Here is a 17511-nt window from a genome sequence, read left to right as displayed (position 1 = left end):
TGGAACTTGGTGAGGGGGGAGCGTTCAGGAGCCCAGAACACTCCCACGGCACAAGACTGTGTTACATATCAGCCTTGAAAAGCTGCTCCTGGACTAAAGGAGTTAAAAGGAGGGGCTTGAAAGGACTGACTGATAGAAATGTAATATATATATAGTTGCCTTTAGTTTGTATAGTATTTATTTGTGTAAATAAATGTATATACTTCCCCCTTCCCCTACAGAAGCCTCTAGTCTGAAAGTTTCTCTCCGGTGTTAGGATAATTGTGGGAAGGGGCGGGGGAAGCCTGGAAATTGGATTTTAGATTTCTAATGTGGCTCAAACTGCCACATGTGGGTCATCACAGCCTGAGCAGGGAGTGCAGCCTCACCACATCCCACCCAGGGCAGCATCCTCACACAGGGACACTTCCCATGTCCAGTGGGAGATGGAATTACCTCCGTGTCACTGCCTTTGTGGAGGTAAAACTAGAGGAATAATGCAGCCTTCAGGCCACTTTCTAGTCATGGTGAAGTTTGCTTTCAAACTTTTGCAAGGGAGTTTTATGGTGATCACTGGTTCTGGTAATATTTCAACAGGAGAATGTTTTGCTCTGAAGTTTCCATCAAGTTAGAAAAATCCCATTAAGAACTGAATCCAAGTTCTGTCTCATTTACAAGCAATTAGAACTAAATCAATACTAATAGTAGGTAACTGCTGGTGCTTACAAAGAATCAATAGTACTAACTCAAGGAGTTCAATACTTCTGAAATATAATTATTATAGAGGAAAATATCGCTGAAGTTTCTTATCCAGAAAAAACCCTACATTGCAAAATCATTTTGGTGTGATGGAGTATCCAGAATAGCAGCTTCCCAAATAAAGCTTTCCTAAGCCTTGCTCTTCAGCTTGTGCTGTGATATGTGGGTGTCAGCTTGGTCTGCTCCTTGCTGTTCTGAGGGGTGCTAAGTTCCAAATATAATCAGGGCTTTCAGGGCTTTGGGTTGGGTTGAGCAAAAAGCTACAAACTATAAAAGCATCTACATCTTCATTTTGAGGCCCCACAGTAGGATGGACCTGCAAGTAAGAGCAGAATCCAGTAAAAGTGGTTGAGTTTGATATGTGACCTCTGCAAAGTTCCTCAGCCTTACAGGATAAGGACACAAACCCATAAACCACAGGCAGGGCAGGTGTTTGCTGAAACATTCACTGATGTCTCACTGGGAAGTTTGGTAGGACAAACCATTTTGTGAACCTCCTGCAAGTTTTGAGTCCCTAATAAGTGTGACCCAGTTTCTTATTCCACGACTGAACAATTTGCACAGCTCTAAATATAAAACTGTTGATAACATATCCATGTTGGAGGCAAAGGGAGTTTGCTCCAGGAGCTGCACAGGGCAACATGTTGTGTCTTTCCAACCACACCACACAACCCCACTTATAAAAGATGAATCAGGCACGGCTTGTCTCCCTTTTTTCATACCCACACACAAATAAACATGAAAGCCCACGTTGAAATTATAAATATATTTGTGTTCTTTATAATCATGGCACTACACAGTGAAAATCATGTCATTTCGTTTTTTTCTCTTGAAGGAATCAGAATAGAACAAGACAGTATTGATCCAGAATATCCTCTCACTGTCCCACTTCATTCTGTGTCTGTGTGTTCTCAGGAATAACAATCCTAACACTGGAAGCAGTAAGTGCATTGAATAAGCTGGAGAGCTAAGAGAGAGAAACACCCTCAGCCTGGTGTGACCTCAGCGTGGTGCCAACCCTGGGGCAAACTCTGTCAGCCAAAGGAGCAGCTCCAGAGGTGCCAGTGAAGTCAGAGTGCCATGGGATCAGAGCCCCACCCAGGGAACTGCTCTGAGCAGCCCCAAGGCAGTGCCCCCCTGGCACAAGCACTTGCAAGAGAGAAATGGTGATCTTGGGGTTCTGGGTGGTGACACTGAGGCACGGGCAGAGAGTGATTTGCTGAAGGTCCTCCAGCTGATCCCTGTGGGATGGGACAACACCCAGGAGTGCTGAGTCCTGGTGTCCCTCCTCAGCCCTGACCACACAGGGGGATTCCCTCCTACTGAGCAAGGCAGGGTTTTAATCAAAGAGTGTTTTCTTTTAAGAAATAATAGCATTTACAGTAGTGAAACAAATGCTACTTTTTATCAGCTCTAATTATTTTATAATAGCATACAGTCCTTAGCTGCTTATTACTATGTTGGTCATTACTTCAAGCCCTCACAGCTACTCTAGAGAATAATTTAAATACACAGAGCTTTAAAAAAATATTTCCGTTACAAATATTTTAAAAATATACTTATCCTAAAAAGCTGTCCAGCACTATTCCAAAAATCTCTTGTAATAAATGTCTTTTTTTAATTTTAACAAAAATATCTACCATCATATAGAAGAGCTCAAGTTTTGACAAATCTATAGTACAGTCAGAAATATCTTGGGCCAGATTTCACTCTTGTTTATACAGTTGTCAATTTGGATCCTGGTGTTCATTTCAGTTGGGTTATTCTGGTATAATCAGGAGCAGAATATAGCCCTTAGTGTTTTAAAATAACTAAATGGACTGGATACTGCAACAGTTACTGGTGCTGAGCACTACAGGGAGGGAAATCCTTTACTTCATTGCATCTAAAAATGCAAAAGGATGTTATATTTAGTATTTGTGCCATGACCAAAGAAGTGCCAGGCATCTGCAGTGGATGACTCAGACCCAGAATCATATTCACTTATAGAAAAAATTTTTTTTGGCTGAATGGTGCCTGCAACTGCTGTCATTAAATGGGGGATGGATGTCTGGGGAGAACCTTTGTAGGGAGAAAATGCCAACCTTCCTCTCATGCTTTCTGCAATTCTAGGAATCATCTTAATTGCATTTTGTCACTTGGAAAGCCGTGTGAGTTTAATAGAATCTCCCACTATTAGATCTAGGAAGGGGCTGTTTGAAATTACTTCCATATTTTCCAGCTGAAACGCTTCCACCCTTCCAGTCCTTTTCAAAGTGCATTTAGAACAAGATTTAAGTACTTATAAGAATCTGCATCTCATCAGGACAATCTGGAAACTGGGAACTTGTCTTTTAAAACACTGAAACACTTTTTTGGCCTTTCCCCCCCCCTTTTTTATTTCCAGTCTTCAACACCGGAAGTTGTTGGGGTTTTTTTTGCTTTTCCTCCCTTTTTCTTCCAATCCTCAAATTTAAATGCAGTGTTTGATTAAGGATCAAAATGAACCAGGGCTGATTGCATCAGTGCAAGCAAAGCTGAGAGTCCCAACTCTGCCACTGCTGCCTGTGACCATCACTGATTAGAGGGATCCTCCCACCCTGTGAGCTCATGTAAAGCTTTTACTCTGCTCCTTTTCTTCCTAGACTTTGGCTGATGATCTAACAGCTTATAGACCAAGCAAATTTAAAGATATAGACTAAGTTCAGTCCTCACTGTTGTCTTCATCATCATCATCATCCTTGCTGGGAGCACACCTCTGGAAGCAGTGCACCAGGGTGGCCAGGAAGAAGCTGGACAGGATGGCGGCGATGGAGACGGCGACCCCGGAGAAGATGATGATGAAAAGGTCTGTCAGAGACAAACTGAACTTGCATTCACTGAAGCTGACCTCAGATAACTCGTTCAGGAAGATCCTCCTGTTCTCCACGGGCAGGGAGCACTGGATTTCGTGGAGACCTGCGAAGAAGAGGAGAGGGAAACAAATCAGTGGAATATCCAGGAATCCTTCTGCTGCTCCAGGGCAGAGGCTGAACGGCTGAGGGAAAGCTTTAGGGTTAATTCTGGTTTGTGAATTTGTTCAATATTTAGGAAAAGTTGGAACAAAACCTGTCACTGTCCCAAAGCTGTTACGTAACCCCCTTGAGCAGCTCCTGGAAATGAAGTTATTTCACCTCCAGGAGGTCAGGTGTGATCAAGGACCATGATTTGAGGGTTTAAAAAAGTTAGTGTTGAACCCTGGATGCATCTAAACCTGGAGGCCTGGAAGTAATTCCCAGCTGCTCCATCTGAACACAAACTCTGACTCCAAAACAGGGTTAGCAGGGATACTGAAGTTCCCTTGGTGCCTTCTAAACATTACTTTTTCCCATGTAGTTCCAAAACTACAGTTGTTTTTCTGGTCAAAACAACAGTTTGGGTTTAATGGATGCTTGTTTGTCTGTGACCTGCTTCCACCTTTTCTCCCTGGCTGTCCTGAGGCCAGGCAGACTGGCAGATATTGTTCCTCCCTGCATTACTGGAGAATGCCTAAGGCTGGGCTCTTTGTAGTGAAGGCAAAAACCCCCAGATTTAAGAACTTGTGAGAATGCAGGTTGATCCCGGACAGTGAAAGCACACAGTTCACTGCCTATGCCCAGCTCCCTCTTCATCCAAAATGGGGGAGCATCAGGAGAGGGCATTAGCAGGGCTAGAATGGAACAAATCTTGAAGGGAGTTCAGTCTGTGGGGCTGTTGGCAGGACAGCTTTTGTCTTACTATCAAGGATATGAATGTAAAGGGGAAATATAAAAATAGAAGAACTGTGTGTTAATGACACAAGAACTGCTGCTGGGTTATTTGGTAACTTCCACTCTTTGCTGGTGATCCCAGGATGTTCTCCCTGGTTTTGGCTCTGTGTGCACACACAGGACAGGGCCTTTCCATCACACAGCTCTGCCATGGAACCATTCTGGCACTTTAAATAGGGAATGGTGATAAGATTTCCTCTGCATCTGTGAATCCCATTTTTTCCTGTGGCTGGATAACTATGGCATGTGATGTCTTACTATTTATTAAACCTGGGCTCCTGGGGTTAGTGGTGCCAACCTGGCTGTTTGTCTGGATCCAACCCAGCCCAGCTGTTGTGTTGATTTGAAAAGGAGTTTTAGCTACTTCTACTATGGAACCAGTTACCACACTGACCTTGTAATGGTGATTGTATTAAATTTTGACCTCTAAAAGCCCTCCTGCATCTTTTACATTTGCCTAAAGTTCTGTTGCCTTCCCTCTCTCGTGCATCTCCCATTGACAAGGTATTGAGAGGAGGTGCCAGCAGGACAGGACAGCAGTCAGAGTGCCCAAGGCTGACTGGTTTCCTCCAGGCAAAGCTGCCCAAACCCACAGTGATTTTTCTCTGAGCCTGGAGTGCACTGGCCATGCACAACAGATGGTGAGGAAACTTGCTTTAGAGATCTCTGAAACCTCCTGTCGCTGGCACTGACCTGGAAGGTAAAGGAGGTACAACATCCTCTGAGAGCTGTGGAAATGTGAGCCTGCAAGGTTCATATTTATCATGTCTTGTACACAAGCTGATCCCCTGGAGCACTGAGTGAGCAGTGACTGCACTGCTGGCTGAGGAAGTTCATACCTGCACTCTCCAGCCTGGGACAGAGCTCCTTCTACAAACCTTCCTAGGAAAGAACTGACAGTTGTCCACCAAATCATATTTTCTTTTCAGTAAGACTTGGGAGTAGCAGCTCTAGGGGTGAATGGGATTAACAGCACAAAGTGGGGATAAATGGATATCATTCCCTATTCAAAACCATGAAAAATGAGGGAGGAGAGAAAAGCCATAGGCTGGAATTCCAAGACCTGTGTCTTTTTAACCAGGTTTTAAAAAGCAAACATTTTTCAATAAATAAATATAAAGCTGACAGTCATCAAAGCACTTGCTGCTTCTATGTAGAAAGAGCAAGAAAATGAATGTAACATGCTGCAAATTCACTTGAAGTTCCTTGCTAATAGGAGAGATCACTGCAGTGAAAGCCTGCACCAAGTGAATATGGCACCTAAACAGATCCCATTTGACTTGTAGCAAGCACAAGAAAAGAAAAGTTTCTATTTAACAGTGTTCCTGTAAAAGAAACCACTAGAACAGGTGCTGAGACCCCCTGAGAGCAGCTGAGCTGTGGTCACTGCAGGTCGAAAGGAACAGTGCACAGGGGACCACAAACAACTCTATTTTTTCTGTTTCTGACCCGCTGCAAAAGAAATTCTCTGCTGTCCTCACCTGCCAGCATTTGAGACACCTCTGTGCCATAGTGGTGAGATGGAGTCTCAGGTCTAAGCTTCCATAGGGAGGGAAATAGAAAAAATATATCAAATATATTAAAAAGAAAGAGACAGAGCAAAAAAGACCCCAAAAGAAAACTGTTGTTCCGAGCAGTTCTGCACAGTGCAGCTCTTGCATCTAAGAAACTACTTACTCTGGTGGTGTTTCCCCAGGATCCCAGAGAGGGAAATGAGCCCACTCAGCCACTCCCAGCAGCAGTTCTGCCACGGATCAAAGCTGAGCCTGTGGACTGTGAGCTCTGGTCCTCCTTCCCTGATGCTTTCACCTTCCCTCACTACACAGAGAATGCAAACAGAAAGGAACCTGCAGCACGCCAGGGCACTCAGAGGGTATTTCTTGCTGTGAGAATCAGTTCACTGCGAGGATTTGGGGACTGATTATACAGTAATGAGAAATAAAGAGGGTAGTCTCAGTGTAGCCATGGGGACTGGAAGCTAGGTCATGTTCTCAAACCAAATAGGTGAGATGGGAATTTACTACTTGTTTTGTTGTGTGACACCACGACAGGCTCAGGTTTTTACAGAATTCTTTGGCATTGGGAGCAACAGATGCCAAGAGGTGAAGTACAGGGGCCAGTGAGAGCCTTTGACACTCTTGACAGACCCAGCACAGTAACAGAAGCTGTGCTTTGGACTCCCAGGGGAATTTGGAACAGCCTGTTGGTTTGGAGCAGCAGGAAGACTGGCAGCTCTGTGGCTGGTGGAACAAGGAATTCCTCCTCCCAGGGTTAAGGCAGTGGTTGCTGCACCTCAGCTTCCAGCTGCTGACCTGAAAACTTCACAACCTCCAGGTCACACAGGTCTGCTAAAGGTGACAGACAAACAAAACCATTTCATCTGCCTCCTTCACAGCAATGTGGTACTTGCTCTACATTATTTGCAAGTAGGTTTTCCTTCTGCATAAGAATCCAGAGAGTGTGGAGAACTGATGGGCTGTTCCCCACCTGTCCTACTGCATTGGTGCCCAGCAATAGAGCCAGTTTTTTTCTTTCCTTGGGCAGGAAGTAATTCCAGGTCATCATCATACACCCTCTGCATGAACAGTGATCAGTATTAATTAGAGAGTGTAGGTTTTTTCCTCTGTGTGATTCTGTTGCACATAAAAGTCACCTGTCCCCTCACACAACACTTCTGGAGGACAGGAGATGCCATTTAACCTTGGTGCTCTGCTTTCCCACGCTGTAACTAGAATGGAATTAATTTTTATATCTTGTTTGGGGGGTGGTTTTTTGTATTTTTTGTTTGTTTGTTTGTTTTAATCTATTTATTCTGCAGAACCTATTTATTCTTTTAAAAAACCAGCCAGGCTTCTTGTAAAGGGCATCTCTTGATATTTAGTGCTTGGCTGCAGCAAGAAAGCCTTTGATGACATTTATATATATCTACCTCATTGCTCCCACAACATATTCAAGGAGTTGCTTCTCCATACCAAACAAAACTGTAAATGAAATAACAAGTGTGAGGGTGCTATAAATACCCAGCTCGTGTTATTTTGGTCAGGGCCATCCCATTATCTGTAATAACTCCAGCTGTCCCAAGGACAATGTCACACACTCTGTATCCTTCTGCTCTGTCATCTGAAGGAGCAGATGCATTTCACTGGCAAGCTGTAAATGCACTGATTGCTTTGAAGCCCCAGTCAAGGGACAGGTGCTGGATTCTAGACAGGCTTGTCTTAACACTGAAAAAATAAGGATGAAAATGCAGGTCTGTACCCTGAGGAGTAGTTTGGCTCAGTAACATGGGAAGTGTGAAAAGGCTGGAATTCCAGAACCATAATATTAAAAAGAGAGGCTTGTTTTTAAAAAGAAAAAAAAAAATACATGTGTCTTTTTATAAAGAAGTGATGCAGGAGGGTCCCAGGTGGAGTTTATTTCAATGAAATTCCTTCACAGGTTTTAGAACAACATGACTTTGAGACACCTCATGTTAGAGCAGTGCAACTCCACTGAGTCAGGCACTTAAACTCCACAATGGATCCCATGCAATTAGGCTGCTGCTGGATCCCAAGGAACACTGTGCTTTTGTTTCTGGACCAGGCACAGGTTCACTCAGCTGAAATCCTTCCCCTAGAAAACAGATGCAGCCCCAAACCAGTCTGTGTGCAAGCAATTAATAATTCCCTTGTAAATGAAACCAGGCTGACAGTGCTGCAGTGCTCCAGAGCTGCCACTTCCCAGCTCAAAAAAGCCCAGGAAAACCCACATTCCACTGGCATTCCTTCTGCTGGGGCTCTGTTTCTCACAGGGACTGTGTGATTAGGAGTTTTCAAACCATCCAGGGCACTGCCATTGCCTTCTCCTGGCTCTGCCCCGGGTTTTCCCTGCATGTGTTGACTGATGCACTATTGTACAGTGAATTTTGGGTTATATTCCTCCAGCTACAGACAAGCACCAAGAGGTATCACTTGCTCTGGATCTGTTTTGAAGGACTCCTCGTGTCTTTCCATCTCTGCTCATTTCTAATCCCTACAGCTTTTACTGCAGAACTTTTGGAACTCATTAGCACTTCAGTGTCCTGGTGTGTCTGTTATTTCCCAGCTATAATTTTGGATGCTGAATTAAAATAAAAATAAAAAAATAAATAAAAAATAAAAATAAAAGAAGCCTCAGTTCTGTTGGGTCTTTGTAAAGTTCACAAAAAACAGGTATGAGGAGAGTTTCCTACCACTCACCAATGGGCAGCTGGGTAAGATAATGACAAACACTGGGATGTGCAGGAAATACGGCCAGAAAAACATCTGCAGCCATAAATGTTTAAGTGAGCTTCATGCACACGTGTTCATTACTATGTAAACAGTAAATATAAGAGCACTAGAATAGGCTTTTTTGTTTGTTTTTTAAGTAAAATTGGTATTTGCCCCCTTGGGTGGAATTCAGCTGTTCCCTCGTGTTGCTGAATGCAGCTGACACAGATCTGAAATGTTTTGATGTGGCATTTTGTTTCTTGTGTGGTATTTTGCTCCCAGCTATAGTTGCTTTCGTCTTCTTACACACTGTCACTAATGGATTAGATGTATTAATAAGCAGTGAGAGAGGCAGTGCCTCTGCAGAGAGATGAAATTCCATTGGAAATAGCCCCAAGCAATCAGAACAGTAAGGCTTAAAAAAAACTTGAAGCCTAGATTTAGGTCCCTAAATAAAACTTTCATGGCCAAGTGCCCTAGAGACTCCCAGGACAACATCAGAGGGTACTTAGCAGTTTGTCTCAAAGCCTAAATATAAAGTTCAACATGAGGTGTTCACATCTGCAAGTGCTGTCCTCACATCCTCAAATCTGTGAAAGATGGAAGTGCTCCAGACAACCTTAGGGTGGGGGAAACAAAGTGAAAAGCCAGTGGCAGTCAGATCGTTTTACTGAAAAAGACTGGGAGATCAAATAATATATTTATATATGTGTATATATAGAAACAGATTTGATGTGCTTGTTAAGGAATATAATTTCTGTTAGGAGTTTCTGCTTGACCAGAATAAAAGCTGCTGAATGTGTGAAATGTCTTAAGGCTTTTAATTTCCTTCCAAAAGCACAGATATTCTGCTCTGTTCTGTTCTGGGGATGTGCTACCATGTGCATGATACTGGGGGAGAAGTGATGGCTGGAATGGACAGAACAGCCTGTCCTTTCTAGCTGAAGCTTGCTCAGGTTCTATATTAGTACATGAAGTTAAGGCAGCCTTCTCTCCATAGCAGATGAATAAATAAGGACTAATGAAGACTGAAAAGTCAAGAGGATTGTAAAATCCTCCCTTGTTTCACTGGTTGTTAGAAGGTTAAACAAAACCTGTCCTCTCCTGTGATTATGGTGCTTTGTTTTGAAGACAATGTTTAACATTTTCAGTGAGCCCAGGGCTACTATAATGGCCTGGACTAGTGAAGTAAGACATTATTTAGTTTATAGAATAAGTTTAGTAATAGATTTTAGATTGGAATGAGATGATAGAAGGAGTTTAAGAAGGAAGAGACGGACACCTCATGGCCTGGTCTTTCCAAACAGCCTCACAAAAATCATCCCATTCTTCTGGGTCTGGAAAGGTCTAGAGAGTCAATCCTATGAGGAGCAGCTGAGGGAGCTGGGGGGGCTCAGCCTGGAGAAAAGGAGGCTCAGGGGGGACCTTCTGGCTCTGCAACCCCCTGACAGGAGTAGGGAGCCAAGGGTGGGTTGGGCTCTCAGGGAACAAGGGACAGGACAAGGGGAACCAGCCTCCAGCTGTGCCAGGGGAGGCTCAGGTTGGACATCAGGAGGAATTTCCTCCTGGAAAGGGTGGTCAGGCCCTGGCAGGGGCTGCCCAGGCAGGTTTGGAGTGCCCAGCCCTGGAGGTGTCCAGGGAAGGCCTGGCTGTGGCACTCAGTGCTCTGGGCTGGGGGACAAGGTGGGCATCGGGCACAGGGGGCACCGATGATTTTGGAGGTGTTTTCCAACCTCAGTTGTGATCCTATTTTATGATTCACTTCTGAATCTCTCTTTTAGGACTGAATTTCGTCTGAGTTTCTTATTCCAGAATCTGCTCACAGTCCCATTGTCACCTGCTCTTGCTTTTTCCCTACCTATCCTCTCACTGCCATCCTTCTCTCCTGTTCTTTTGCACAGACAGCCTTTACCTGGAAATATGCCACTTTTCCAGAATTTACCTGTCCATCCCTATGGAGGGGATCTTGAAAGCTACAGAAGCCTTGAAAGTAGCTAAACAGCTTCTGTGTCAGCACTGGCACTAAAACCCTCTTAGAGTTTTAAAATTTAAAAATTTAAGTTTTAAATTTTAATTTAAAAATTTAAATTTAACTTTTGAAATTTAAAAATGTGTAGCCTTGTGCCCACAATTTTGCTGAGCAGAGCAACATTTGACCAAAATGAGCACCAGTCCTCACCTAAACTTGTGCTACTTCAGTTTCAAGCATTCAGAACATCTGTTTCATTTATCACAGCATAATTCCATTTGGAATTCTGGCTCTGGCCAGTTCTGAATGAGTTTTTTGAGTCTTCCTGGAAATACCAGTGTTTAAAAAAGCTCAGTCTAAACCTTCATATCAAGTTCCTAAAAGTCTTTCCAATGCTGTTTTCATAGAGGGCAGCAAAATTTGTAATTCTTGCAGTAGGTAGTGGGGAACTTAAATAACTAATTAAATAATTTAAGTAATCTCAGAAACTTTCCACAGCTTCCCAAAGATACTGAGAGGAGGAAAAAAATAAGAAGCAAAACAAGGGCAATATGACAGAAAGGAGACACTGCAGTCACACTCCAAGGAATACTTAAGCTCTAATTAAAAGTAATGTTAAAAATGCATTAGTCATTAGCAAACAAGGTCACAGGCCCTGCTGCCCAAAGCATGTTCAGTAAAAATCAGCAACAGGGACCTCTGCAAAGCCCTTGATGTGGCCATTGCTGACGACTCTTATTTCTCTGTTACAGGCATTTTATCTGAGTCCAGTCCCTCCACCGAGGTGGGATCCTCAGAGGGGTTCAACAAATGCCTTTTGCACTAATTTTAAACAGTGTTTTTCATTCCATCAAAGCCCTTTTCATTGAACCACTGAAAGGGAAGGTTCAAACCCCTCAATTCTGTGGGTCACTCACACCTTTTGCTGGGTGAGCCCTGAGTTTCAAGCAGTATAAACTAAAAGAAGTAGGTTAAGAGATGAAGCAAAAGATAAGCCAAGATAAATGTGATACACAGCAAGCTCTGAAAGCAGGAGAAAGCTCAGCCAAACATGATAAATGGCTGAGTGTATTTTCATAGACCAATTTAGGCATTTTTTGGTCATGATGTTTTTTGTTCTGTGAGTTTTTTTCAGGCTCCCACGGAGTAAAACCTTCCATGAAAGTTTTCACACCTGTTTTTGGAGGGACAGAGATCTTACAGCAACTCTTCTATTTCCAAAAGAAATAATCCAGTACTCTTAATATCCCTGCTCCTCTGGATGGGAAGCCTTTACTGTGACTAATTGGCCACCATGTGCCATTCAGGTATAACAAATATGTATATAGCCAAACTTCCTTCTACAGAAAATCTTTATAAATGTTATACTTAAACATTGGGACCCATAAGGAGCACTTTTGCCTTCTCTAGGAAAAAGAACTATTCTATTTTCTCCACTTATCACCATCCCACTGATCTTCACAGTTCCTTTGTCTACTTTGCACTATGCTCACTAATTTGCTTTTAATCAATTACCAATCAGATCAGAGGGGAAAATTGCAGTTTGATTTTGGAGCTCGATGAAAATGCTGGTTGAATATCTCTTTGCAGGTAAAAGAATATGTTTTTCTGTTTTAAAGTGCTAAGTTTAATAACAAAACTTTTAGTGCAGTTCCTTTCATAAATCTGCCATGGGAGGGTGGAGCCTTCACCTAATGCCAGTTAAGCCTTTATTTAAAAATCAGGTTAGATGAATAAATGCTGGGATCTGTAAATCCCAGCTGTTTGTGTGAAGTGATGAGTGAGATGAGCAGCTGGGCAGAGCCTTTCCAGCCTTCCCAGCCTTCCCAGCCCTCCCAGCCAGCTGGGCACACAGGTCAGCACGAGTTAGAACTTTACAAGCTCTTTCTGGTAACGTGCCAGGAAGAAAATGGACCTGGCTCCTGCCAAACTAATGAGCTGCAGTTTGGCTTTTGCTCAGACCACCTGAGTCCTCCTGGGACCTTAATTACACAGGGACCTTAATGACACAGGGACCTTAATGACACAGGGAGAGCTTCAGGAGCAGTTACAGAGATTTCAGTTCACAGGGACAGAACTCTTGTTTTTTTATCAACAGGGTGTTTTGCACAAACCCAGGGCAGCTGGGGCTGACCATCCCCTGCAGTGCTGAAGGGAAAGGTGGAGCAGTGGCTTAGTGAGCAGTTTATAGTTACTGAGTGACTTCTCCCAGCCCTGTGTTCAGCCCATGCAATGCAAACCCACGAGCTGCTGCAGAGTTCCAAAGCAGAAGTTTGTTTGCAGCCAAGCTCTTTTTCTTGGGCCCTGAAAATGCATCCCTATCTTTTCCTTATTCTGTATTTCCAGACCTAAAGCCTGCTGCCCTACTTTGTGTGTTTGCTGCAATAATCCTTCTGTCTCCAGCCTCACAGCACTATCAGGAGGAGCCAGAGGGTCTGAATGCTGAATCTTCAGTGAGTTGCTCTTTCCACTCCTCCCAGCAAAGGCCAGGATGGCTTTGGATCAGTATAACCAGACAAGTAACACTAATTTAATCAGTTCCTAATGGGTATCGTGTTGTGACATCATTAAAAACTGGAAACTGGATGTAAAATGCAATCAAATCATAATTCTAATAATTTAACTCTGACTTTCCAAAAGTTGTTTTGCAAGGCACTCAACTGTGGCCACATATTTTCAAATGTCACTGAGACAGTCTTTCCTTTTTGGGTTTAGTTTTGCCCTCACCTTTGTGAAGAATGTTTTGGTAGTTTATCAGAGGAGGCAGTCAGTGTTTTTGTGGCAGCAGCTCACAAGAAGCCCTGAAAACGCTGACTGCACACGCTTTTCTGCATCCCTGCACATCTCCCCTGACATGGCTGGGTGCAAAGAGAGGGGGGACTCACTCCAGGGAACAACTGCAAATCCCTGGGGGACAGCTCTGATCAAACCAACCATTTGAATATTTGCTGCTTCCCTCCTTGTCTTCCCAAATCACATCTTACTTAAAGTTTGGCAGATCTGGACAAACTAGTGATGTTTTAGCTATTTGGCCAAAACACAACTCTGGATGAGAGAAAACACTGTGGGAAAGCATCTCTGAGCTTGGAAGACCTTGGGGACACTGGCAATGCTATGGGAAAGCTCAGTCACTTGAGATTTCCAGATATAAGTTCAGATACACTTTAGAACACTGACAGGGCAGCAGAGAAAGAGGTGGGACAGACTCAGAATGAACAGACTCAGTCTGGATCAAGGGGAACAACTTAAAAGTTCATCAAAAGCATGGGGAAAGAGAACTGATGTTTGAACTGAGCATTAGAGACAGGCAAATATTTGGGTCAAGTTAAACAAACTTTAGCTAAAGCATCAGGGAAGGTGGGAAAAGAGGCCCAGGTTTGGTGTAGAAAGAATCAAGATTGAAGTTACACTGAGACAGAGAGGAAAACCCACTTTTTCCTCAAATGACTCCTTCCTTAAAGCAGCTGCTTTACAGCTGAGAATATCTAGGGCAACCTGGATGAGTATATTTAAAAAATGCTACCCAAGGTCATGAGCACGGGAAGAACCTGAATAACTGACTACAGGCTCTGAGCAGGTGGTGACAGGACACAGGGGGACGGTGTCAAACTGGCAGAGAGGAGGTTTAGGTGGGATATTGGGAAAAAATCCTTCCCTGGGAGAGTGGGGGGGGGCCTGGCACAGGTTGCCCAGAGAAGCTGTGGCTGCCCCATCCCTGGGAGTGTCCAAGGCCAAGTTGGATGGGGCTTGGAGCAGCCTGGGCTGGTGGAAGGTGTCCCCTGTGCAGCCCTCCCGAGGTTTCCCTGCTCCCAGGGGGAGCTGCCCTCGGGCACCGCTCAGTGGCAGGAGTTTATGCCCTGGTGCTTGTTGGGAGACATGAACTGTGAGATGATCTCCTGCTAAAGCTGGATTAAGAGAGGCTTTGGGGTCTGGTGGGACATGTGGAGCACGACTCTGGATTCCCCAGACATGCCAGTCTTAATACTTTTATTTTCCCTCTACGCTTTTCTAAAAATTCCTGGCTCAAATACCAGTTATATATCCTGCATTTGGGGGGATTCCAGAGCCATTTCAATTTACTTCTGATATTGGAAGCAGTGCTATTGTGATGAAAAGAGCCAAAATCAAGCTACTGAAGAGTTTCAAACACAGAGTATCACAACAAAGATGATCCTGTGCAGGGCCAGGAGTTGGACTCGATGATCCTTGTGAGTCCCTTCCAACTCAGCACATTCTGTGATTCTGGAATTCTGTGAAAATACTTCCAGGAAAGGGCTGTCAATCACGGATGCATAAAATGGGGATTTAACTCTTTTGTAGCAGCTTTATAGCTGATCAGTAAAATGAGAGAGAAATATCAGTTTTCCTAAGGAGCTGGCACAGGATATGTAGCTGCTCAAAGGGCTTATTGTAGAAAATATATTTACCAGAGAGAAAATGAAGTCTGGAAGAGAACCAGCTCTGGGCTGAATGGATTTGAAAAGGCTCTTTCACTGCCTGTGTAAGTTTAGCCCATAAATCAAAATTATTAGGGCTTAATTTTTTAAAATTTTATTTCTTAACTGGGAGGAGGACCCGCTGCTAAAAAAGAAGCCCCCATCAATTTAACGGGCTGGTTTGCTGAAAGCAAGCAATTAGAGCCCGAGCAAACTGCAGCCTGGGGCACTGCAGGCAGCACCCAGCCAGTCTGCACGGGAACCCTCTGCCCTCCCACACACACAGACACACGGACTGCACTGAAAAGCCACCCAGCTTTACCTTTCTGGAGCTTGGAGGCATTGTCCTGGATCCAGCTGAAAAGATTGGCAAAGTCACAGTCGCACACCCAGGGGTTGCCCTCCAGGCGAATAGTCCGCAGGGAGGGCAGCGCTTCCAGGGCTGCCACGTTGAGGCTCTGTAAGTTATTGTCATTCAGTTCTAACACTTGGAGCTGTTCCAGGTTCTCAAAAGCAGCCTCATCCACGTCCACCAGGTTATTGTTCCCCAGGCTCAGCTTTATCAGCTTCTCTGCTGATTTGAATGTCCCAGCATAAAGCTGCGTTAAATTGTTGTAGCTTAAGTCTAAATACACCAGTTTGGTAGAGCTGCTAAAAGTGCCCTCTTCTAAAGAGGTGAGGGAGTTATTCCTGAAGTCCAAATAGACTAGATCTCCATAAAATATAAAGAAATCAGCTGGTATCGCCTGAATGTTGTTATCAGCTATAAGGAGTTTCCGTACATCCAATGGAAAGGGATTAGGAACACTTGGGAGTCCTTGATCCCGGCAGTCTATGGTGTGGTAGTCCATACAGCTACAGGCAGCAGGGCAGAGATGACCCCCGGGCAGGAAAAGCAGGCAGGCAAAGGCAGCAAAAGGCAGGAGGCAGGAAGGGAAGCATGGCAACATCGTCAAGGCTCTGAGCGCGGGGATGAGCACCACTTCTAGGAGAAAGACATTTTGCTCAGCTGAGCAGGAGTGCCTGGTACTTGTGTGTGTGTGTGATTGTATCCAGGAGATCACATATCATCACAGATCCGATAGCAGCAGGCTGGGAGGGGGAGGGAGAGTGGCTGGAGGAGAGAGGGAGGGAGGGAGGGAGGCAAATGTGAGGATTTACACTGTCAGAATGTTGTGATGCTGTGCAGGGTGAGGAGAGCGATGATTGGGCACACGGAGGAGCTTTCAAAGGACTCCCTTGCTTTTGTGAGCTAAAAAAAGCCCAGAGCCTGTTTGCACATTTGCTGTATATTCCAGCAAACTGGAAATCACACCTGATCCTGTGACTCTGACAGCAACAGCTTCTGCTCAAAAAGCCCTCCAGGTTAAAAACTCTGATGAGATCACTTACTGTGCTTCTTAGCAGGAGCCTGCACCAAGGTGACCAATACCTATGGAAATCCAAACAAAACTCAGGCAGTATCCTGCAAGCCTGCAAAGGACTGTTTTCCCTTTCATTTGTAAAGCAGGGAGCAGAGGAGCAGCAAGGGGGGGAGCCCAAAGACAAGGAACACTGGCTTTGTGCTGTTTCTGGATGTTCTCAGCTGTTAGAGAATTCACCTAAATATGACTCAGTGTCCTTTAACCAAGAAGAATAACAGACTGCAGCAACAAGGAATATGGTCTCCAAAGTGAGGGGCTTTTTCCTTCCTGTTTTAATGACCCATAAAAGTGCAAATCGTGGATCAAATCTTCAGCTAGTTAAAACTGAACAGATTTTCTTCATTTTCAGGGGGCTGAAATACTTGACAGTCAATCTGCCTGTCTCCCATGGGACAGCAGAGATGATTTGGCAGCAAGGCATCTGTGTTTTCCTGAAGTCCCCCAAACCCACACCCAGAAAGGCAAGTCCTCAGCCAGCTGCACACTTAATTTTTAACTCCATCCCTCCCTCCTTGGTGTGTAAGCAGACAAACAGGACTGGAGTGCTGGGATTACACCTATGGAAGATTTTTCTGGGGACAGCTGGTATTTGGGTGTGGGCATCCTGAGGAATGGAGCATGAACTCCAACACCTTTGGAAAGCTCATTCTTAGGGCAAAGAGAGGCCAGTAATCACAATTTAAGGTCAGATTTCATAAATGAATTCAGAATATCTTTCATCCAGGACAGGGTATGAAAATTTCCTTTTAAGACAGACTATTCTCCAAGATACCTGTACCTGGTCTCAAATAATGAAAAGCAGCATCAGCCACCTCTCCTTCAGTATGCCCAGAGAAACACTGACCTGCTGGGAGGGAATGAAGAGGGAGCCAGACTGTCCTCAATAGCACCACTGACAGAAAAAGCAGAGATGGACGCAGATTAAAAACCATCTGAACACAAGGAAAC

The 17511-nt window shown here is 44.3% G+C and overlaps 1 protein-coding gene across 1 annotated transcript; it reads right to left on the bottom strand.

Annotated features, from left to right (window-relative positions):
• Nucleotides 1-1858: 1858 nt before the first annotated feature.
• LRRC38 (leucine rich repeat containing 38) lies at nucleotides 1859-16254 on the bottom strand. Its single transcript, XM_051786487.1, has 2 exons — nucleotides 15462-16254; nucleotides 1859-3675 (listed from the first exon to the last, which is right to left on the bottom strand). Exons 1-2 carry the CDS (start codon nucleotides 16087-16089, stop codon nucleotides 3422-3424), a joined length of 882 nt encoding a protein of 293 aa, XP_051642447.1. The 5' UTR covers nucleotides 16090-16254; the 3' UTR covers nucleotides 1859-3421.
• Nucleotides 16255-17511: the final 1257 nt, after the last annotated feature.

The sequence above is a fragment of the Manacus candei genome, unplaced genomic scaffold, assembly GCF_025592945.1.
Source record: "Manacus candei isolate 608988 ecotype Guabito, Panama unplaced genomic scaffold, ASM2559294v1 h1tg000022l, whole genome shotgun sequence".
Lineage (NCBI taxonomy): Eukaryota > Metazoa > Chordata > Aves > Passeriformes > Pipridae > Manacus > Manacus candei.
The sequence above is the reverse complement of the archived record's forward strand: the minus strand, read 5'-3'. Positions and strand labels throughout refer to the sequence as shown.

What these genes read in the sequence shown, in the direction of transcription:
- LRRC38 (XM_051786487.1), bottom strand. Translation starts at nt 16,089, where the DNA reads ATGTTGCCATGCTTCCCTTCCTGCCTCCTGCCTTTTGCTGCCTTTGCC. An exon ending in TGCCTCCAAGCTCCAGAAAG is followed by an intron (nt 3,676 to 15,461) that starts GTAAAGCTGGGT and finishes TCTTCTTCGCAG; the next exon opens with GTCTCCACGAAATCCAGTGC.